This window comes from Myxocyprinus asiaticus, chromosome 7, assembly GCF_019703515.2.
Source record: "Myxocyprinus asiaticus isolate MX2 ecotype Aquarium Trade chromosome 7, UBuf_Myxa_2, whole genome shotgun sequence".
Classification (NCBI taxonomy): domain Eukaryota; kingdom Metazoa; phylum Chordata; class Actinopteri; order Cypriniformes; family Catostomidae; genus Myxocyprinus; species Myxocyprinus asiaticus.
The window spans coordinates 37,993,056-38,016,816 of record NC_059350.1 but is presented as its reverse complement, the minus strand read 5'-3'; the positions used below and the strand labels follow the sequence as shown (position 1 = coordinate 38,016,816).

At 38.7% G+C, this 23,761-nt stretch overlaps 1 protein-coding gene across 2 annotated transcripts; it reads left to right on the top strand.

Annotated features, from left to right (window-relative positions):
* The first annotated feature begins 124 nt into the window (after positions 1 to 124).
* LOC127444337 (cytochrome P450 4V2) lies at positions 125 to 21,205 on the top strand. Of its 2 annotated transcripts, none has more exons than XM_051703633.1 (11): positions 125 to 373; positions 3,710 to 3,822; positions 4,458 to 4,543; positions 9,299 to 9,489; positions 11,104 to 11,173; positions 11,902 to 12,028; positions 12,133 to 12,306; positions 12,449 to 12,551; positions 19,056 to 19,190; positions 20,464 to 20,643; positions 20,768 to 21,205. In XM_051703633.1, the coding sequence occupies exons 1-11, from the start codon at positions 178 to 180 to the stop codon at positions 20,929 to 20,931; spliced, it is 1,539 nt and encodes a 512-aa protein (XP_051559593.1). In that variant the 5' UTR covers positions 125 to 177; the 3' UTR covers positions 20,932 to 21,205. The 2 variants fall into 2 exon arrangements, with proteins under 2 accessions (XP_051559593.1, XP_051559594.1); XM_051703634.1 differs by lacking the exon at positions 125 to 373 and adding an exon at positions 2,910 to 3,126.
* Positions 21,206 to 23,761: the final 2,556 nt, after the last annotated feature.

Genomic DNA, 23,761 nt, shown 5'->3' with positions numbered 1-23,761 from the left:
TTCGGTTGAATGCCATTGTGCAGGAGGGGAGGGGAGGGGGGGTGGGGGGGGGACTCATGATATTTGAAACTCCAAGCACATCCCCTGTTTTAAAGGGGTGTACTACATTTTCAAGTCCTTATTTATGAGGTGTTCCTCTGTGAGAACCCTCCTGCAGATCTAACCAAACACCTAAAAATGCATGTGGATGTCGGTGAATTCTTGAACGGATCAGTGGTTGTTGTCATATTTCTTATAGTTTTGTTGACTGTCATAACATATCAGATGCTTAATGATTACATGCGTAAATGGAGAGACCTGAAACCTATCCCTGGGATTCGTCCAACTTACCCGTTATTAGGCAATGCGCTCAACTTTAAATCTAATGGGAGAGGTAAGTTATATGGCTATTCCAATTCAAGACACGTGATTAATTTATTACTATGACATAAAATATGTTTCCATATTTCACAAGTTTAGTTTAACAATTGCATGAATTAAATTTTACTTTTTTTATTTTATTTTGAAGATTATTATTATTACTGCACTCAAGTGCGCATTAGTGTCTCGTCTGTAAAATGTCTTCGGTGAACCTAGAGTATGGGTAACTTGTCTTTCTTTTACTCGCACAATGCTTTAATTTCTCTGGCCTGTGCTGAATAACTGCTGGTCTGATCACCATATCCTGGCAACCTGACCAGCCTTCTTTTGTCCCTCATCAGGGTTTCCAGTATTGTGCCAAAATCTGAGTCCCTGCCAGATTCCACTACCTGATTGGTCCCTATCCCTAAAGCCCACCCCTTACCCTAACCATAGTAGGAAGTCATTGGTCCCTATCCCAACAGGCCACCCCTACACGTACACCTAAACATAGCCATACTAGGGAGCCAAAAATCGATACGACACCGGAAGTATTTTCCCCATAAATTTTTTCCAAAAGCTTTTCATAAAGTCCATCAAAAAAGAGTTCCAAGTCATGATGAACCATACCAGCCAGCTCGGAGGTGATTCACAACATTACAAACTTTGAAAATCAGACAAAAAGACAAAGGTACAAGACTGTGTGCTTACTGCCTTTCAAGAGGGTACAAACTACAATCCCATGAAGCATTGCAAATGACGTAATCAGATAAAAAACGATGGAAATATATAAAACTATTGATTTTCAATTTGTTGCTTTCAGTATAGAAACAATATATTTTAAGTTTACTATAAAATATTCAGATATACTGTATACAAATAGTATGTCTGTCTGTAAAGGTTTATAACTTAATCATTGAAAATTCAGATATGGAAAAAATGAATGGAATTTTTACTTCCAGAACCAGACTGTTGCACTCTATGATGGGGGAAACTTGGGGTGGTTCTCTCGAGATGTATAACCAGAGACTATTTAGCCCGAGATGGCGCACTTTTATTAGAGTACAATGAAAGGAAGTTATTGGAACAGCTAATATGGCAGATGTAGAAACAGAAGTTTGCCTTACAAGTAAAAGAGTCAGTCAGCTTTAGATACAGACATCGCCTGTCAATCAACTCCAAAACACGATAAACACCAGTCTTTTTTAGCGTGATCTGAGGTAAAGAAGCACAATTTAAAATACAATTGTTGTCAGATTTTACTGCTGATTTGAAATTTGTTCTTTAATCGTAATCTTGACCAAACATAAAGTAGATAGAAGCTGTACTTTCATGCTGCTTGTATCCATAGAAAATAGCTGTCTGGGAGTGTTGACAAGATGTCAGTGGACTGACTTGCCCTAACTTGCCTTGACACAAGTTTCTCTGCAATTTGTTCTTTACATGTATTTTGTGTTTAAGCTAAAATTATGAGGCACTGTGTTATATTGTGAATATAATCACGGCTAAAGGGCGTTGTTATCCTGCAACTCCTTCGGCCTTGATTCACAGTATTGCATGGCGTTGAGTGCCTTATTGCTTTTTTGGCTACATAAATGGTGGCTACATAATAAGAGTATTAAAGTTCACATAAAGTAATTGAATGGGCCTTGTTTATGAGTAAACTATTTAAAAGCAGGATCCCTCCAAATATTATTAAGTAACTGAATACAAAACTGGCATTAACTTTACCATCTTTATCTAAAAGTAACATGGTAGCTTTCCGTGAGAAAGACACTGACCATGACCCTATATTGAACATGTTATTTTCATGGGAGAGTCCTGAAAATTAAAATAAAAGCAATATTTGGAAGAAAAACACTGTATTGGGTCCCAAAGCCAAGGTATTTTTTTTTATAAGGTTATGGAAATTCAGTGAATGCCACACTTAGAAGATATAATCAGCATTACTTGATATTTTTATTTTCTTCAGGCTACATTCTTTTGGTGCATTTTTTGCCCACCTCTTTTGTATGGTTCCTCAAAACAAAGAGCAGCATACACTAAATGGACAAAATTATGTGGACACCATCTTCTAATGAATGGGTTTGGTTATTTCAGATACACCCATTGCTAACAGGTGCATAAAACGAAGCATATAAACATTTTCAGTATATTGGAGCTCGTCAAAGAGCTCTAAGTGGAAGAAATAGCCTGCTCAAGACCCAGACCTGAACACCACTGAACATCGCTGGGATTCATTGGAATGCTGACTGCAAGCCAGGCTCTATCCTGACCCCACTGATGCTTTTGTGTCTGAATAAGGGCAAATCCCCAAAGCCATGTTCCAACATCTAGTGGAAAGTTTTCCCAGAATTGAGTAAGCTGTTGTAATAGTAAAGAGAGGACCATCCCTCATTTAATGGCCATGGTTGTGAAATTAAATGTTTAACAAGCACATATGGGTATTGTGTTCAGGTGTCCACATACTTTGTGCCATATAGTGTAAATCAAACCTAGTGCTCTCTGGATGGATGGTCCAACGTTCAGTACCAGGCTAACTACATAAATAACGGAGAGTTGAAAGAGACAGTCCGCAGTGCATCCTTGAAAAGATGGTCGTGTTTGTTGCCGTGTATACTTTTGGTTTTCTAGCCGCAGCAGTTTGTGTTGCTCTCTTGACATATATCACCTACCGGCTGTTGAAAAACTACCTGCACAACTGGAAAGAGCTGAAACCGATACCGGGCATCGGATATACTTATCCATTTATCGGGAATGCCCTGCAGTTTAAATCTAATGCGGGAGGTGAGAGCAGCCTACTAATCAAACTTTCCTTTTCAAATCTGATTTAAATGGTAAAAAACAAATGGTGAACAGTCACAGCACCTGAAGTATGCAATTTCCATTACATATATATAGGCATGACTGGGGTATGTTTTCACAATTTTACTCAAGTGAATATTTATCAGGATGGGTTTTTTTTTTAATGGAACATGCCGTTACACTTTTCTAGCTTTTCAGCAACTATTTAGCTTTAAATCAACTATAAAGCACATAATTCATGAAACATAAAAAATAAATAAATATGAAGGTAACATATAACAACATTAATAGAGAAAGCAAGCATTTATGCAGTTAGACTTTTGATTCAACACCTTATAGTTACTGAGATATAGCCCTTGTGAAAAGTAGCCCCGGACTAACTTAGAAATAAAAGTTCATGTGCAAAATGTTATACTTCCCCAACCATAAACTACAATTATGCACTTGACCCAAAGTAACTTTTCAAATGTATGTATATATAAGTATCTGTGAACCTATGATTAAATGATAATTTTGTCTGAGTATGAAAAAAGTAAAAAATAAGTGACTGAAAACTCTCTTTCAGATTTCTTTTGTCAGATAGTTGGCTACACAAATGAATTCCGGAATTCTCCACTGCTTAAATTATGGATTGGACCTGTCCCATTCCTCATCCTATACCATGCTGAGACTATTGAGGTATTGTCAGAGATACTGTACCTCACTTGTGTGATCACACAAAAACAGACACAGTGCCTAGTGTGAGTATATTTTACAATATGTGTGGAAAATGTTTGTAGATGAAAATAACCTTGGTGAATGAACTAACTTTGGGCAGTGAAAGGATAATATATAGTATTCAAAGATAAAATATAGTATTAAAGTCTAATGTTTTGAAGTATAGTGTGCATATCAGTTTCACAGAAAAATAAGTTGACATTGACTGTCCCAATGCCACAGACATGCTGTCAACATCATGATAACAAAATGTTCTAAGCCAATCAAAGAGCAGTTTTGGTGGTGATAATCTAGTCTTGGGGTTAAGAGTCTGAACTAGACATACAAATATTGCAAGATCAACATTAGTTAGAGGCAACTGGAGAGTTAATAAAAGAGCCCCTTCAACATTATTGTGTCCATGAGCTGGGCTTTCAATTGGCTGTTTTAATTTTTTTATTTGCTTTGTCATTTAATAGATGCTTTTTACACAGATTTTGCACCAGTGGTAACACTCATGTGTGCATTACATTAATTGGCAAGACAGTAATCTCTTCCCTATTGATATGTTGCTCTTGGCTAATCCTAATGCCTGACTGTCACTTACACTCTTACAGACAGTGCTGAATAACCCTATTCACATGGACAAGGCCTATGCATACAAATTTCTGCACCCCTGGCTGGGAACAGGACTACTCACAAGGTAAATTGCACAACAACTTAAAGGTTTTCAAACAGGTCATTTTCCAGACAAACAGATTGTCCCTCCCTAAACTGATGCCATGGATTACTTACAGTTGTCTCTGCTGGGATAGGATAAATAAAATGGAACATTGAAAAATGACACGCTTATCAACACTTATTGTCTCACATATAAGAAGAGCTCACAGACTATTAACTGATTAATAATTATCAAATCATCCATAAAGAAGATTATCAATGCATTATGTTATATACAGAGAACTCATAAAGCAACTTGCTATTTTGATGTTTCTGACAACATTATTGTCAACTGTGGTTGAAATTTGTCTTTGACCACACCTGCACATTTCCAACACAACATTAGTCACAAAAACAATACAATTTGAATATGTGTCTATCTTTCCACTGAGGGGAAGTGTGCTGCCTGCACATGGACTTATAAAAACACATCACACCAACCATCCTATAAAAAGTCACTACTGACAACCGTTAGTTGTTTAAAATTCCGATCACGGAACAAATGACCTTTTATATATATTTATTTTTGCCATGGGCATTACCAGGGTTGGGAGGGTTACTTTTGAAGTGTATTCCACAACAGATTACAGAATACATGCTGTAAAATGTAATTTGTAAAGTATTTCGTTAGATTACTCAATGTCAGTAACGTATTCTAAATACTTTGGATTACATCTTCAGCACTGGTAGATTTTTTCACTCGTTTTGAATATAAAAACTCTGCCAGTACAGTAATACAAAATACACATGTTAAAAATACATTCTCTGAAAAACATAAATATCTTATGCAGTGTTGATTCTAAAACAAGATAAATCAAACTGATCTTGTTTTAAGGATTTTTAGATATTTTTACAGGAAAACAATACAAAAATTATTATCAGGAATAAGATTTTTGCTCTAATATCAAAGGTCTTACTAGAAAAAAAGAAATTATGATCCAACGTGAATTTTCTTGGTAAAAAAATATGATCGTGCCTGGTAATGTGTATGTAAAATGGTGGACAACACAAAGCTTTATAAGTGTCAGTGATATTCCCATAACAGAGATCCAGGGTGCGGGTGGATCATATTGTGCAAGATATATCAAGTATATGACTCTGCGGAACAATAATGGGTGTTTTCAAATCTGTGGGCATTTTCAAACCAGGATGGGCGTTTCTAAACTATCCAATGAAATTATGTAATCTCAATGAAGTAATTAGTGGGTGTTTCCAAACCAGGATGGGCATTTCTAAACTATCCAATCTCAATGGTTTGAAAACACCCACTGATTGGGAAAAGCCCATTTATAAGTCTCAGATATATACTGCTGCAAAGAAGGTAGGTGACTGGACAGACTACAAGTATTAAAATCTCTTAAAATGTACACCGGCTGGTTATCTGAGCGGGAGAGAGCAGAATTGAAACTCTCCGCCATTCTTTCCACGGCCATTTAATTATTCGGGCCGGGCATATATAAACAGGGGTTAAATTGGCCGGTACATTCTGGAACGCCGTTCTGGCACCTTCGATTCCAAAAAGAAAAAAATGCTTGTTTGTCAATCCATCTCATTTATTGTATTTGCCGATGTGGTTTTTGTTTGATCCTCTTGACATTTTCTGTCTCTATTTAGTGAGTGTACTTGATCAAAAATATTTCAAGCTCATTATGCTTAGCTCTAGTCAGTTGTGGACGCTGGTAGAGGCTTTTCGCTTCTGTACCGCGCCATGGTCAAATCTCTGATTCATAGAAATCGCGTAATATGGAATCAACTGCTCACCGATTTCTTAGATCCACTGATATGCAGTAGCGATTTGCTTAGTTTTGTTAAAAAGTTGAATACACGAAGGGGTTTTGAATCAGGAATCAATCACATCCAAAGTGACATCCGATCAAAAAAATCATAGGCTACAACTTGAGAACAAAAGAAAACTTGACCAACACAACTTATAAGGTTTCACTGTTATTTGTATATTTATGTGTACTCCATTTTTGTTGATTCAGCATTTTTTTTTTTTTTTTTTTTGGAATTTAACACTATAGTGAAAATGCTTCTTCACAAGGCAGTGAAGAATATTAAACTCTTATAATTTAATACAAATGTTTTCATTACCAATTATATTATCAGAATAACAATTTGAGTAAAAGGTAGTTGTAAAGAAGGTGTTTGTTTCCCTCGTTAAGATCAATGTGCATTTACTTTAATTGTAACATTAGAAATACATTTAGCTGGTTTTGTAAGATGTCTCCCAATGTGCAAGAAGGTAACTTGTCCCAGCTGTCATCTGATTTTTATAAAATGTATAAAATATATGTGATATCATTCTCGATAATTTTTTTTGTCATCTACTAAACCAAATTTTCCATTTAATTATGTAGGGATGTGCCCAAAGCTGAATACCTTATTTTGAAAGGCATGAATAATGACTTCAATACGAATAACAGATTCATCCGAATAATATAAAAAATATTTGTACAACTGATTATCCAAAAAGCACAAGGATAAAGCAACATTTTAATGAACATATCCAAAATTTCAAAGAATTTATGAATCTGTGCAGCCAATATTTCTAAAGTGTAGACCTTATGAATGAAAATGCATGGTGTGATTTCAGATCGGATGGCCGCGGTCTTGACTCCAACTTGTTTGTGTCTGGAGCTGGTCAAGTGTAACATTAACTAAGATACAACATCATATACACTTTCCATTTCTTGAATGTATTCTTAATATATCACATGATTCACACGTGATTCCCATGTATTTATTTATAGCCAAAACCTGAGCATGATGTTATATTCCTGAGCTGAAGTGATTTAACATCGCAGCTCGTCTTTCCGTCTTTTAAAGTTGACCACATTTATATCCACATCAGCAATTAAGGTAATTAACTGGTTAAGACTTTATTCCAAAAAAGTTTAAATGCTCCATGAAGGTTTAAATGTTCCACAGAGTATTTGTAACATTGGTGTCTGGAGTGGAAGAGAGGAGACGCAGGAGTAAGTACTTTCAATCTTTTAATTATAATTGTTGGAGTTGAACAATCGCTGGAGTGGAACCAAACAATAAATCTTAACATCAAAACTTAACTCAATGTAACACTTCAAGGACTGATAAAGACTGAACAAAACTAGAGGGTATTAATACACAAGGAAACTAATGAGGGAATGGAAGGCAGGTGCAGATTATGATGAGCAGATAGAAGTGATTAGAGCAGTGAATTCTGGGAAATGTAGTGCAGGAGAGAACTTCAAATTAAGAGTCCTTGAAGATATGAAGAAGACAGATTGTGACATCACTACCCCCCCCCCCCCCCCAAAAGGGTGACTCCTGGCACCCAAAGACGGATGAGGAGGGTAGGGTGATGTAGAAGATGAAGGATCCCAGGAGGATGATCAGGAGGTGGCTTCAGGGCTGGGAATGGATCCGAAGGCCTGGGAGGCGGCCACAGGGTTAGGACTGGGTCAGGAGGCGGAACCACTGGAGGAGGAGACTCTGGGGAAGCAGGCGGAGCTGTGGAAGGTGGAGCTGTGAGAGGCTTGAGGGGCAAAGCCGTGGAAGGCAGAGTCATGGGAGGTGGAGCCAGGGAAGGCAGAGCTGTGGAATGCTCGGGGCTGAGAGTACAGGCAGAGACTGGGGATCGACCTCCATGGTCGTGAGCATGGGCAGAGACTGGGGAGAAGGTGTCCTTTTCCTTCTCCTCCTCCAACCGTGGCAGGCATGGGCACTGGCTCGCTAACCGTGGCAGGCATGGGCACTGGCTCGCTAACCGTGGCAGACATGGGCACAGGCAGTGGCCCGGGGTTCCTGCCATAATTCACAACATATGGGGGAAATGTAACTTCTGTGGTCGCTACCGCCTACTGCAGTAGGGAATCGACCACTGGTACTTGGAGAGGATGGAAGGCAAGTGCGGATGATGATGAGCAGATAGAGGTGATTAGGGCAGTGAATTCTGGGAAACGTAGAGCAGGGGAAAACTTCAAAATAAGAGTCCTTGAAGATATGAGGAAGACAGACTGTGACAGTATTCATCTAGGACTATATCTCCTTATGTAAAACGAAGAAACTGAAACTCCGTCTTTTTTTCCCCTTCTTTAAACTGCTAAATTTGAAAATGTTAAGTGTTCTTGAACTCTGGTAAGACACTATATAAATGTAACATTATTATAATAATAATTATTATTATTAATTGTATTATTATTTAACTAAATAATGGAGTCCTATCTTAAACAATACTGATAGATTTACGGGACTTTCACCTGTTTGTATGCTATATTGTTTTTATTTTAATTTATTTTAATGTTTGATTTTGTATTTAGTATTGCAACATAACCCAATTTAAGAGTTCCCCCACCTCTGAAATCCCAATTTAACCCCTGCATATAAGTCAATATAATTGTTAATTGACCAAACTTAAGTGGCAGGTAGAATGGTCTAAAAAGATACAGTCAGTATTTCATAGTCTGGAGTGCAAATCTTCTCTATTTATCTTAAAATAAATTATCTCTAAATCTTTAGCCCATTTATCATCCACACAAGTACAAAAACCTCCACCCCACTGACTTTTGTGATTTAACTTAATCTCTGTCAGCTCTGATGGTAATATATCCACTTAGTGAAGGGCTAGGATGATTTTTTAACCAAGTTTCTGTTAGACAGAAAAGATTGCTCATCCTAAAATCACAGTCACAGCAAAAACACACAGGTCAAATAAAGGAAACTTGTCTTCAATCCACTCTGTCTTTCTCTCTTTCAGTACAGGGGATAAGTGGAGACACAGACGTAAGATGTTGACTCCAACATTTCATTTCTCTATTCTGACTGAGTTCCTGGAGGTGATGAATGAGCAGGCAGAGGTGCTCATAGAAAAACTAGAGAAGCATGCTGGGAAAGGCCCATTCAACTGCTTTAACCACATCACTCTCTGTGCACTTGACATCATCTGTGGTGTGTCTGATTTTCTGTGTGTCATTTCAAGGTGTAGTGTGTCATTTCTGTGTATCTAGAGGCATCAATCCGAATTGAAATCTGTTTGTTTGAGTGGCTGGACATTGGCTAAACATATGGCACGTGTATGGGCTGGGAAAACCTGTTTGTCTGAGCAAAGGAAGATGGGGGTAATGTTTGAAAACTGTATTTTCATAATTTATTTTGGTGCCGCAATAGCCACAGAAATAACACATTTCACATTTAAGATGCCCCATCTATTAGGTGCTTCCCTACCATAAGGCTGAACAGTTCTGAGCATAGTGAGAAATGGCTCCAATTGCATTTGAACTTAAACTTGGTTCTGTACGATATGATTACAAACCGTTCCCCACACAGATTTCTCAGCATGGTTAGCTAATCGCACTCAGGACAGAGATCCATGCTGGTAGAATGCATTTAACAGTGTGGCAACTCACAATTAATCACTTACCCAGTTAGTTCATTTTAATCTTGATTTCTCAGCACCACAATAGAGTGCAACAGTCTGGTTGCAGAAGTAAAAATCCCCTTACCCCCCTATTTTTTCCATAGGGGAATTGATTATTTATTATAACTTACAAACCTTTAAAGACAGACCAACCGTTAACTCTGAGGTTGTTAATCAATAGGATTTGGGCATATTTAAGCCATCAGTCTGTGCTATTTCAATTTCATTTTTATTTATTTAAGTTTAATATTTTAATAGTGGAATTCCTGTGAAAAACTACACTACCCATGATTCTGAGGGAGAAAATGCACCAATGAAAGAAACGTGGTAAACAAAGCACTGCAAACGACCCCAGGTGCTCTTAAAATCAAAAGTTTTATATTTTTCCATTGTTATTAATTTGATTACGTTATCTGCAATGCTTTATGGGATTGTAGTTCATTCTCTCATTAAAGACGTTGAGTACACTGTTTTGTACCATTGTTGGTTGGTTTGGTTCATGGCTTAGAACTCTTTTATGAAGACTTTTATAAAATACCTATGGGAAAAATAAATGGGAAAAATACAGTACTTCTGGAACCAAGATGGCTCAAAAAGAGGGCGGGCACTGTTGCGCTCTATGGTAAAAAGAAAATGTAACCATGTCAACAAGCCCAGACCGATACAGAACAGCATGGTTCACCAATAGTAACCATCCGTCCCAGTGGTAGAAAAGCACTTTATGGAATTATACCACAGTTTTGCAAAATAAAAAACGTAAATCAAAGAACACCCAAAACATCATATCAAATTTAAGTTATAGTATCTACTGTCCTTTCCACTAAAAAAAGTAGTTGCCAGCAAGGAGTGACCCATTACTTTAAGCACCTTAAAGTGATCCAAATAGTCAATGGAATGATATAATTACAGCTAAAAACCAATATGTTTGTATCACAAATAACCGCACTTTTTAAATGCTTTCAAGCCAATCAGATTGTCTGATGGAACCTAACTATTGTATTATATGACACCACTCATTGAGATGTGTGTTTATGATCTTTTGGAGGTTTTAATTTGTAGTGAGAATAGGAATCCATAATTGTTTTGTGTTTTTGAGAATGTGAAGCAAGTATCAAACATTTCAAAACAGAATTGTTCCATTTCAGAGACTGCCATGGGAAAGAAGATCTATGCACAGAGCAATTATGACTCTGAGTATGTACGCTGTGTGTACAGGTTAGTGTTTACTGTATTCATTATATTTGTTAGTATGGCAGAGAGACAGGTGGAGGCTGAACAGTTAAAAAAGATAAAAGAGCTGTTCAGACTGGCATCTTAGTACGAATCAAAGGTTTGTAAAAAAAAAACTTAAAAAAAAAAACTGTGCAAACTGACTTATGACTCGTGTGTGTGTTTATCTGGGTATATGAGTTCATGTGTATTTCTAAGTCATGTTTGTTTAGATCGTCTAAAGGCCATACAACTGATGGCTGTGTCTAGGACTATTCAGTAATTATGTATGCAAATGCACAGTAAGGTGAAAACTGTAATACAAAGTGTGACCAAAAAGTTTGTTGCGATAGGGTAATAGACACTATTCTTACAGTTTTAGAATACTTAACATCAGGGAATTCTGACTTATTTGGGTGTGTTAAAGGAAAGTCTATGGCTATGTTCGGAATGGAATACTAGCACACTGCTTACTGTGCAGTATTTACCATTTACTGCCCACTTAAAACAGTATATAAAAGAGTAAATACTGTAATATACAATAACAACACAGTGTGCTTTTTATATTGCATATTTTGGTAAATGTAGTTGGTCATCTGGATATACAGAAAAATGGCATACTTTGTTCTGTATACATTACTGCATATTGCAGAAATAGTGCAAACAGTATAGTATGCTAGTCCGAACAGAGCTCATTACTTGCATGTCTCAATCATCTTGTTCTGAATGTCCAGAATGAGTGACATCATCACTAGGCGCCAGAGAATGCCTTGGTACTGGCCTGACTTTGTGTATAACTATTTTGGGGAAGGCAGAGAACACAATCGTAGCCTGAAGATCCTTCACTCTTTCACTGAGAGTGTGAGTGTCCGCACTCTGTCTGACAGTCTTTACACAATCTTGGATATAGTTTTGGATGTACAGGCTGCATATTGATTGGCTTTTTGTGTTTCTCTGTCTCACAGGTAATTTATGAAAGAGCGGAGTATATCACCTACATTGAGTCTGACAGCGAATCAGATCAGGGGATGAAGAAAAGGAGGGCTTTCTTGGATATGCTGTTAAAAACAACAGATGAGGATGGGAAAAAGCTAACTCACAAAGACATCCAGGAGGAAGTGGACACCTTCATGTTTGAGGTGGGAGCTGTGTAGCACTTCTGTAGAGTGATTTGGTTCCTGATATCTTTGCACCAACATGGGCCTCAATTTCAATTTGGAATAATCTGAAGCAGTGTTATATGGGTTTGTTTAGCTTGTGCTTTTTGCCTGAATTTTGCAGGGTCATGACACTACAGCTGCCTCCATGAACTGGGCCATACATTTGTTAGGCTCCCATCCTGAAGTTCAAAGAAAAGCACAACAAGAACTATTTGAGGTGTTTGGTGAGTTAAGCCCACAAGTAGTTCAGTTTCATATTGTGCACAGTTGATGGAATAATTCACCCAAAATGTTTGAAGAATCTTTACATACAGTGGATATAAAAAGTCTACACACCCCTGTTAAAACAGCAGGTTTTTTGATGTAAAAAATTAAACGAAGATAAATCATATCAGAATATTTGCACCTTTAATGTCAAAATTACAACGAAATTTTGGGCAAAAAGTTCAATCTTGGTCTCATCAGACCATGACACATTTTTCCACATGGTTTTGGGAGACTGGATATAGGTTTTTGCCGGGCTTGGATGTTTGTTTGTTTTTTCATCAGAATGGCTTGGTTTTGCCACCCTGCCCCATAGCCCAGACAGATGAAGAATATGGGAGATAGTTGTCACATGTAGGGAGCAACCAGTATTTGCCAGAAAGAGCTGCAGCTCCTTTAATGTTGCTGCAGGCCTCTTGACAGCCTCCCTGACCAGTTTCCTCTTCTCATACATTTTGGAGGGACATCCTGTTCTTGATAAATGTCACTATTGTGCCATACTTTCTCCACTTGTTGATGACTCTTCACTGTGTTCCATGGTATATCTAATGCCTTGGAATTTGAGGGATACCTTTCAACAATGAGATCCCGTTGATGCTTTGTAAGCTCTTTGTGGCCCATGGCTCTTGTAGTAGCATGCAACCAAGAAGATGTCAGAAAAATACTGAAAGAACAGCTGAGATTTATTTGGAGTCACTTAAGGTGAAGACAGGTGTGTACTATTTCACATGAGCTTGATGATTGGTTGATTCTGAACACACCCACATACCCAATTATAAAAGGGTGTGCACACTTATGCAGTTAAGTTATTAAGTAATTTTTTTTCTTCTCTGAAATGTGTCACTTTGGTTTTCAGTGGCATTGCATAGTGTAACAGGGTAAAAGGGAAAGGAGGAGGTGAGAACCGGATGAAGTATCAAAGTAATATTTAATTCAACAAAAAATGACAAACATAACCACAGACACATACAGGGCAGCTGTCTGTAGCTCTCTCTCTCCCGATCTGCCACCTCCGGCAGCCTTTATCCCTCTCGTCGGCTTGATTAGCCTGATTAAGGGCCGGGCGTGCATCATCACGGCCCGGTCCCACCCTCCTCCTTGCCACACATAGGTTGTAATTTTTACATTAAAGGTGCAAGTCTGATATGATTTATCTTTGTTTAATATTTTACATCACAAAAACCTGCTGTTTTAACAGGGGTGTGTAGACTTTTTATATCCACTGTAGATCTTTACCATACACCAACAATTTATAGTTACCATGGGCTGTCAAGCTCCAAGAAGGACAAAAAGCACTATAAAGAGATCATAATATATATATATATATATATACACACAGTTGAACTAAGAAGTTTACATACACCTTAGCCAAATACATTTAAACTCAGTTTTTCACAATTCCTGACATTTAATCGTAGAAAACATTCCCTGTCTTAGTTCAGTTAGGATAACTACTTTATTTTAAGAATGTGAAATGTCAGAAAAATAGTAGAGAATGATTTATTTCGGCTTTTATTTCTTTCATCACATTCCCAGTGGGTCAGAAGTTTTCATGCACTTTGTCAGTATTTGGTATCATTGCCTTTAAATTGTTTAACTTGGGTCAAACATTTTGGGTAGCCTTCCATAAGCTTCTCACAATAAGTTGCTGGAATTTTGGCACATTCCTCCAGACAGAACTGGTGTAACTGAGTCAGGTTTGCAGGCCTCCTTGCTCGCACATGCTTTTTCAGTTCTGCCCATGAATCGGATTGAGGGCAGGGCTTTGTGATGGCCACTCCAATACCTTGACTTTGTTGTCCTTAAGCCACTTTGCCACAACTTTGGAGGTATGCTTGGGGTCATTGTCCATTTGGAAGACCCATTTGCCACCGAGCTTTAACTTCCTGGCTGATGTCTTGAGATTTTGTTTCAATATATCCACAAAATTTTCCTTCCTCATGATGCCATCTATTTCGTGAAGCACACCAGTTCCTCCTGCAGCAAAGCACCCCCACAACATGATGCTGCCACCCCCATGCTTCATGGTTGGGATGGTGTACTTCGGCTTGCAAGCCTCACCCTTTTTCCTTGATAACAATGGTCATTATGGCCAAACAGTTACATTTTTGTTTCATCAGACCAGAGGACATTTCTCCAAATAGTAAGATCTTTGTCCCCATGTGCACTTGCAAACTGTAGTCTGGCTTTTTTATGGCGATTTTGGAGCAGTGGCATTTCCTTGCTGAGCAGCTTTTTAGGTTATGTCGATATAGGACTCGTTTTACTGTGGATATTGTTACTTGTCTACCTGTTTCCTCCAGCATCTTCACAAGGTCCTTTGCTTTTGTTCTGGGATTGATTTGCACTTTGTTTTTGCACCAAACTACGATTATCTCTAGGAAACAGAATGGGTCTCCTTCCTGTGCATTATCATGGCTGCGTGGTCCCATGGTGTTTATACTTGCGTACTATTGTTTGTACAGATGAGTGTGGTACCTCCGGGCGTTTGGAAATTGCTCCCAAGGATGAACCAGACTTGTGGAGGCCCACAGTTGTTTTTCTGAGGTCTTGGCTGAATTCTTTTGATTTTCAACGATGTCAAGCAAAAAGGCACTGTTTTTGAAGTAGGCCTTAAAATTTATCCACAGGTACACCTCAAATTGACTCCAATTAGCCTATCAAATCAAATCAAATCAAAATCACATTTATTGTCACACAGCCATATACACAAATGCAATGGTGTGTGAAATTCTTGGGTGCAGTTCCGATCAACATAGCAGTCGTGACAGTGATGAGACATATACCAATTTACAGTAACATCAAATTAACACAACACAATTTAAAGTCTAATATACACATAATTACACACAACACACTATACAAATAATAACATACACTGTACAGTATACAATACGCACAATATAGATACACATTATTCAATAAAAATAAAAAAATAAAAAAGTATATATAGTTGTATATATAGAATGTACAGTAGGTTGTATTGTACTGTATTGACATTCAGGCTGTCGGTTGATAGTAAGTTGTTAAGAGAGAATATATATAATAATAATATAATTTATGACAGTCCGGTGTGAGATATAAGAGTGATAAAGTGCAGTGCTGATGTATGTTGATCGTGGGAGATCAAGAGTTCAAAAGTCTGTTTGCTTGGGGGAAGAAGCTATCATGGAGTCGGCTGGTGCGGGTCCTGATGCTGCGATACCGTCTGCCTGATGGTAGCAGTGAGAACAGCCCATGGCTCGGATGGCTGGAGTCTCTGATGATCCTCCGAGCTTTTTTCACACACCGCCTGGTATATATTTCCTGGAGGGAGGGAAGCTCACCTCCGATGATGTGTCTGGCAGTTCGCACCACCCTTTGCAGTGCTTTGCGGTTGTGGGCTGTGCGATTGCCATACCAGGCGGAGATGCAGCCAGTCAGGATGCTCTCTACAGTGCAGGTGTAGAACCGTGTGAGGATGTGACGGTTCATTCCAAACTTCCTCAGCCATCTCAGGAAGAAGAGGCGCTGATGAGCCTTCTTCACAATGACTTCAGTGTGGATGGACCATGTTAGTTCCTCAGTGATGTGGACACCCAGGAACTTGAAGCTGCTGACTTTCTCCACTGGTGCTCCATTGATGGTGATGGGGCTGTGTTCTCTGTCTTTTCTTCTGAAGTCCACCACAAGCTCCTTTGTCTTACTGACGTTGAGGGAGAGGTTGTGCTCCTGACACCAGTGTGTCAAAGTGTGCACCTCCTCTCTGTAGGCTGTTTCATCATTATCAGTGATCAGACCTACCACCGTCGTGTCATCAGCAAACTTAATGATGGCATTGGAGCTATGTGTTGCCACACAGTCATGTGTGTACAAGGAATACAAGAGTGGGCTGAGAACACAGCCCTGTGGGGCTCCAGTGTTGAGGGTCAGTGATGAGGAGATGTTGCTGCCTATTCTAACCACCTGGCATCTGCTTGACAGGAAGTCCAGGATCCAGCTGCACAGCGAGCTGTTTAAGCCCAGAGCCCGGAGTTTCTCATCTAGCTTGGAGGGCACTATGGTGTTGAATGCTGAGCTGTAGTCTACAAACAGCATTCTCACATAAGTGTTCTTTTTTTCCAGGTGGGAGAGAGCAGTGTGTATTGTAGATGCAATGGCATCATCAGTGGAGCGGTTGTTGCGGTAAGCAAACTGCAATGGTTCAAGAGAGAGAGGCAGCACAGAGCAGATGTAATCTCTGATTAGTCTCTCAAAGCATTTGCTGATGATGGGGGTCAGAGCAACAGGACGCCAGTCATTTAAGCAAGTTATTTTTGATTGCTTTGGAACAGGCACAATGGTGGATGTTTTAAAGCATGTGGGGACTACAGACAAAGAGAGGGAAAGGTTGAAAATGTCCGTAAAAACACCAGCCAGCTGGTTCGCGCACACTCTGATGACGCGGCCCGTAATGCTGTCTGGGCCCACGGCTTTGCGGATATTCACCCGTCGGAAGGATCGGGTTACATCCGCTACAGAGACAGAGAGTGAACTAACCTCTGTAGCTTCGGCCGCGAGAGCTCTCTCCACGAGGGCGGTTTTATTTTCCTCAAAACGAGCATAAAAATTATTTAGCTCATCCGGGAGAGAGGCAGCGGTGTTCATGGTGGAGTTTTTATTCCCTTTAAAGTCCGTGATGATGTTAATTCCCTGCCACATGCTTCTAGAGTTGGTGGTATTAAACTGTCCTTCAATCTTGTTCCTGTACTGGCGTTTTGCTGTTCTGATTTTTCGGAGGGCATAACTGGCTTGTTTATGCTCCTCCACGTTCCCGGAATTGAAAGCGGAGGTACGCACATTAAGTGCCGCGCGAACATTGCTATTTAACTATGGCTTCTGGTTTGGGTAGATCCATATTTTGTTTTGGTCAGAACGTCGTCCTCTACGCACTTTTTGATGAAACACATTACGCTATCAGCGTAAAGCTCGATGTCGTCATCAGAGGCGGACCAGAACATCTCCCAGTCCGTGTGATCAAAACAGTCCTGTAGCGTAGAGTCTGATTGGTCCGACCAGCACTGGATCATTCTGAGGGTGGGTGCTTCCTGTTTCAGTTTCTGCCTGTAAGCGGGCAGAAGCAGAATGAAAGAGTGGAAGGGAGAGTAGCAATGGTTCAAAACCCGGTCCCCTCGTGTGTTGAAACGAATGTGCTGGTGGTATTTTGGTGCGACTGATTTTAAACTGGCTTTATTAAAGTCCACGGTCACAATGAACGCGGCCTCAGGGTGCGCGGTTTCCTGCGCACTTATACTCCCATACAGTTCCTTGATTGCCCGGTCTGTGTCGGCTTGTGGGGGGATGTACACAGCAGTGATAATGACCGCTGTGAATTCCCTCGGTAGCCAGAATGGTCGACACAGAAGCATGAGAAATTCCAGATCAGGAGATCAGAAAGACTTGATAGAATGTACGTTCCTCTGATCACACCAGGATTTGTTGATCATAAAACATACACCACCACCTCTGCTTTTACTTGAGAGGTCTTTCACTCTGTCCGCTCGGTGCACAGAGAACCCCGCAGGTCTGGAATCTCCGCAGACATCCAAGTTTCCGTAAGGCAGATAATGCAGCAGTCCCTCGTCTCTCGTTGGAAAGAGATCCGCGCTTTCAGCTCGCAGAGCTTGTTATCAAGAGACTGAACATTTGCCAGTAGAATGCTGGGTAGCGGGGGTCGATTTGCGCGGCGTCTTACTCTGATGAGAACGCCGGCTCTGTTTCCCCTTTTCCTCCTGCGTTTCCGCATCCGGACTGCCCAGACAAAGGGCTCCGCTTGCGTGTTTGTAAACAGCGGGTCGGCATTGAGGAATTTGAAGTCCGGTTTACGGTGTGAAATTGCTGAACCAATGTCCAAAAGTGTTTGTCTGTCGTAGACAATAAGGCAGACAACATCCAAGACAAAAAACATAAGAACTGTGAACAAAACAAACAAAACTCTGCCAGGTTGTGTCGGAGCTCACAGATCTGTTTCTCACCCACACTTGTCATATCGCTTCTGAAGATATAGATTTAACTACTGGTGTCTTATGGATTACTTTTATGCTGCCTTTATGTGCATTTTTGAGCTTCGAAATTGTGGTATCCATTCATTTGCATTGTGAGGACCAACAGAGCTGAGATATTCTTCTAAAAATCTTCGTTTGTTTCAGCAGAAGAAAGAAAGTCATAAACATCTGGGATGGCATGAGGGTAGGTAAATTATGAGAGAATGTCCATTTTTGGGTGAATTATCCCTTTAAATAAATCAAAGAAGATGATCTTAAGTCATGTTGTGTGCGCTAGTCTTTACTTTGTTGTGTCCTGTTTTGGTGTGGCCTGCAACTGTTGTGTTGGAAAATCAGTTTATATAATATACAGCTAAAAGGGCTCTGAACAGCTTGAAACTCTAGTTACTTGTCTAGTAAGTGTATAATTTTGCAGTGCGTGCATGTGTGTGTGTGTCTCAGGTGAGTCTGAGAGGCCTATTAACACGGAGGATCTGAAGAAACTGCGTTACCTGGAGTGTGTGATAAAGGAGTCTCTTCGTCTCTTCCCCTCTGTGCCATTTTTTGCTCGAACCATCTGTGAGGATACACAGATCAGTGAGTACCACATATCAGTATGTTTACTCATTTACATATCCATTCATTATTTGGGTCATACATGCATGGAGTGAAGGAACATTTTATTAATTTACACTTTTTAGAGACCATCCATTTATATGGGATGGGCATTAGTGCCAAAGCACACTGAAAAAAAGTGTTGTCAGGTAACCTAAAAAATCTGGTTACATCTAAATTAACTGGTTGTATTCAAGTCGAAATATGATTTACTACATTAGGTTACACCAACAAAAGTCATTTTTTTATGTTTGGATCAAGTAGAAATAGAACAGTGTATGTAACAAGTACAGGTTACCACTTTTTACAGTGTACTCAGAAGTGAGAACAATGATTGATCATGAAAACAATATTTTGTGACTTTACTTTTTTAATTTCAAAACATTTCAACTACAGAAACAAACAAATAGACATTTTTTTAACATGACATCTTTAAACCGTACCGCTCATGGCGCAAGACACTGAAAAAGCAGAGAGGAGGGATGTAACTGTCAAAGACATCCATCTGACACATACTAATACACCACAGACCAGAAACATCCTGTGCTGTGTCACATTTAAAAGTTATTTTTTAAGTTGTCTGAGCTTAAAGGGATATGTGCATAATACGAAGTGATTATAAACAAATGCACATAATACAATTAGATGTACATGGCAATAAGATATTATCAGTATTGTTCCAATTGATAACATTTGTTTTAAAATTAATATCATTTTTATACTTGATTCTTTCTTATCACCCCTTAGACTTTGGTGAAGCCTATACATGTTCAATCAACATGTCCTGCAGGTGAAATTAAATAGTTTGTGAAAGTGGCTTGAATGTTTTCTCTCTTTGAGCAAATCAATAAATTTGTCATCCCTGCATCAGCTTGTAGAAAGCGTTTAATTTTTTCATCCGGCTCGCTAGAGAACCCGGTTGTCTTTCATACTGTGATGTTCTTCTCATCTGTGATGGGTAGAGGGCAGACCAGCTGAAAGGTGCTTTGCACCACCTACTGTACTGGGATAAAAATGCTTGACAAATAGCACCACCAATTATAAAGTCATTAATGTGCTAAAAGCGAAAATTCACCTCGCTTTTAATGTTGAGGGCCATTCATCTGCGATTCTTGTCACATTATTGCGTCGCCTCTGGTGTGCAAAGGCCTTCAGAAAGATAGGTGGGCATACGGTGTATGCTTGCGTATGTGCCAGACTACACTACTAATCTGATGTGATTGTCTGTGGCATATTTGTTGTGCATATTCTGTAGATGGTTATAAAGTCCCTAAAGGAGCAAATGCCATCATCATTACCTACGCCCTCCACCGTGACCCTCGTTTCTTCCCTGACCCAGAGGAGTTCCGTCCTGAACGCTTCTTGCCAGAGAATGTGGTTGGGCGACATCCTTATGCCTTCATTCCTTTCTCTGCCGGCCTACGCAACTGCATTGGTAAGATGCACACAAACATACACATGACTCATGGAAGTTATGTGGGTGTCTTCCTTTCCATTCTGTTTCAAATAACATAGACAGGTTTTGTATGTGTGTGATGGATGGTGTGCATGTGTTGTAGGCCAACGGTTTGCTGTGATGGAGGAGAAGGTTATTCTGGCTTCTATTCTGCGCTACTTTAATATAGTGGCGTGTCAGAAGAGGGATGAGCTCCGTCCGCTGGGGGAACTGATCCTGAGACCAGAACAAGGCATCTGGATTACACTGGAGCGCAGAAAATGCTAACAAACACAATAACACTCACATACATTGATGTTGAGCAGTGCAACTCTTCTGTAACTGAAAATACTACTATATGTTTAATATGTTTAATGACTTGTATGAAATGTCAGATTTCAAGAAGTCTGAAAAAATTATGTCAACTCACAAATTCTCACATAATCCATACTTTTGTCTAAGAGAACTATTTGTGATTTTACACTTAACATATAGTAATATTATGAGAAACATAATTTGTACCAGTTTATTATTAAACATTAATATTAAAGAGTCTACAGTATATATTGTCTCTATTTCATGCTCCGTTTTTGACATCTGATGTCAAATTTGGTTGGTGTGCTTGTTTTAACTGGAGTTTAGCATTTTGCACTTTAACTATGAAGGTCATGAAAACACAAACAGTTTCTCAAAGTTGCACCACATGACATGTTGGAGTGTGTGTTAAAAAAAGACACGAATGCTCTTACCTCATTTTATAGGTCAGTGAATTCAGCATAAAAAAAACCTGCCATTATGGTACAACATCACAAACAATTATGGGGTCAGTAATGACTTCCATTGATAAAGATACATGGCTAGTTAAAAGTCATTTGCAATTATGAGACACAATTGGGGATTAATGTAACCCAGCACTGTCTTCATTTTCATTAATAATTAACCAACATTAAATAATTTAATTACTGCCCAAGAAGACAAGTCTGTGCAAAGCTTTGGATGGGGATTTATAAAATCATTAAATTAATTTTGTAGAATACTCAGTGAAAAACAACAAAATACAAGTTGACGCCTTTTATGACCTAACTGATATGCTTTCAAAATACTAACAAGAGACATCACTTATAGAGAAAACATTTTATAATAACAGAATATTACAATAGCAAATGTCCCATATGGTCACTAAATCATATATCATGGTATCTAATAGATTGGAAACATTGAACATTATATTACAAATCACAATTGTCACTATATAAATTTGGAAAGAAGTACAAATTTTGACAACACTCATTTAAAGTTGAATGAACTAACATGCATGTAAATTAGTGACTTAACACATTTAACACAGAGTAATATGAAAAAATGCAAACATCATTAACACAAACCTTTAAATATGTTTGTGAAACAAAATATTTGAAATTGCATTTCAACAAAATGGATTTTATATTTGCCCTAAATTATACATTCTAAATGACATTATTTTGCTGAACAACATTTTTATTGAAAAAAAAAATAATAATAAAATATATATATATATATATATATATATATATATATATATATATATATATATATATATATATATATATAAATGTTTTAATTAATTTTACAATTATTTTGGTTTTGGAAATGTATTTGAGTAGATAAATACCCAAATACAAACTCTTATATCTTATCCCAATGTTAATTGGCACTTTTAAAACTTATTTGAGTAGTCTGAAATGCCCGCTTCAGCCTTATCCAGTGGCACAAGTTTTGGATCAGACTACTTGTAATAAGTGGGTAATTTACTGAGCAATGGCAGACTTTGCATAGAAGCACAGAGAGACCGGAAATGTAGTACCCAAACACAAATTAACATTGCCATTGCGTTCACAAGGTGAAAGGTGTTAAGAGACCTTTTGGGATTCTGTATAGAAGCTGTATTGCTGTATTTTGCAATTCCATTTGGTAACACTGGTAACACAGAAATAACATACTTTACTTTATACTGTAATAATTAAACATAAATGAGGCACATGAATGCTTTTGCAAAGTCTTTTCATGAACACTTAAAAATATCAGTGGAGATGCAGAGAGGAGGCTGGAGATGAGAAGATGTTTTTTTTTTGTTTTTTTGTTTTTTGACAGGTGGTGCCAACTTCTCAATGGGATCTGTGTTTATTCCCCTCAAATACCACAATGATTTAATGCAAATAATCTTTTAAATAGACATTAGACAAGTGACATAAATACTGTTACTCACTTTCTTTTTTTTTTTTTCAGCAAAAATATGTGAAGAAAACTCTTATCGAAGAGTTTTACCTTCTTTGCTTTGGCTGCAGATGTCTAAAAGATAAGATATTGTTTACTTAATCACAAGCACATTCATTTAATATAATTACTTTTCTGATGATGAGCATTGAATATTACATATTTCACTAGTACAGTCATGACAACTCTCTGAAAGATTTAGCATATTGATAAGATATTGGTCTTGGCAGACTGAATCTTCTACGCTGCTGCTGTAGAGCAAGTATGAAGACTAGCTACTGCTAGAACATACACAGACATACTGAGTTAAGCATGTGGACCTGCTGCTGCTAGTGCACAAGTAGACATAAATGCAATCCCCCAACAAAGCAGGGAAGCTGCACAAATGTATAACACAAAACACAACCCCCAAAACAAGCAGATCTACCGCCAAGACTTGTGTACTGCTGCTGCTTTGAAGAGCCATGTGCACCAAGTGTAAGCTAGTGTGCCTTTGCCTGCTTGACCAAATGGCATTATGCTAATGAACTAAGGGTGTGTTCACACTTGGCAGGTTTGGTTAGATTAAAACGAACTCTGGTCCGATTGCTCTGTTAGTGCGGTTAATTTGAACAAGTGTGAACGCTGCCATCCGAACCTTGGTGCACACCAAACAAGCGGACCGAGACCGCCTGAATAGTGGGTCTCGGTCCGCTTCCAAACGAACTCTGGTGCGGTTCATTGATATATGAACGCAACATGGACCAAAGACGTCTAAACGGACCAAAAACAGGAAGTAATTTGCCTAATAATGACCTCAAGCATACCTGGTTCTTCTCATCATAGGAGCTATGTTGCCCATACAGTTCGGTACAGGCGTCGGAAA

What these genes read in the sequence shown, in the direction of transcription:
- LOC127444337 (XM_051703633.1), top strand. Translation starts at nt 178, where the DNA reads ATGCATGTGGATGTCGGTGAATTCTTGAACGGATCAGTGGTTGTTGTC. An exon ending in TTCACTCTTTCACTGAGAGT is followed by an intron (nt 12,029 to 12,132) that starts GTGAGTGTCCGC and finishes TCTGTCTCACAG; the next exon opens with GTAATTTATGAAAGAGCGGA. An exon ending in CGGCCTACGCAACTGCATTG is followed by an intron (nt 20,644 to 20,767) that starts GTAAGATGCACA and finishes CATGTGTTGTAG; the next exon opens with GCCAACGGTTTGCTGTGATG.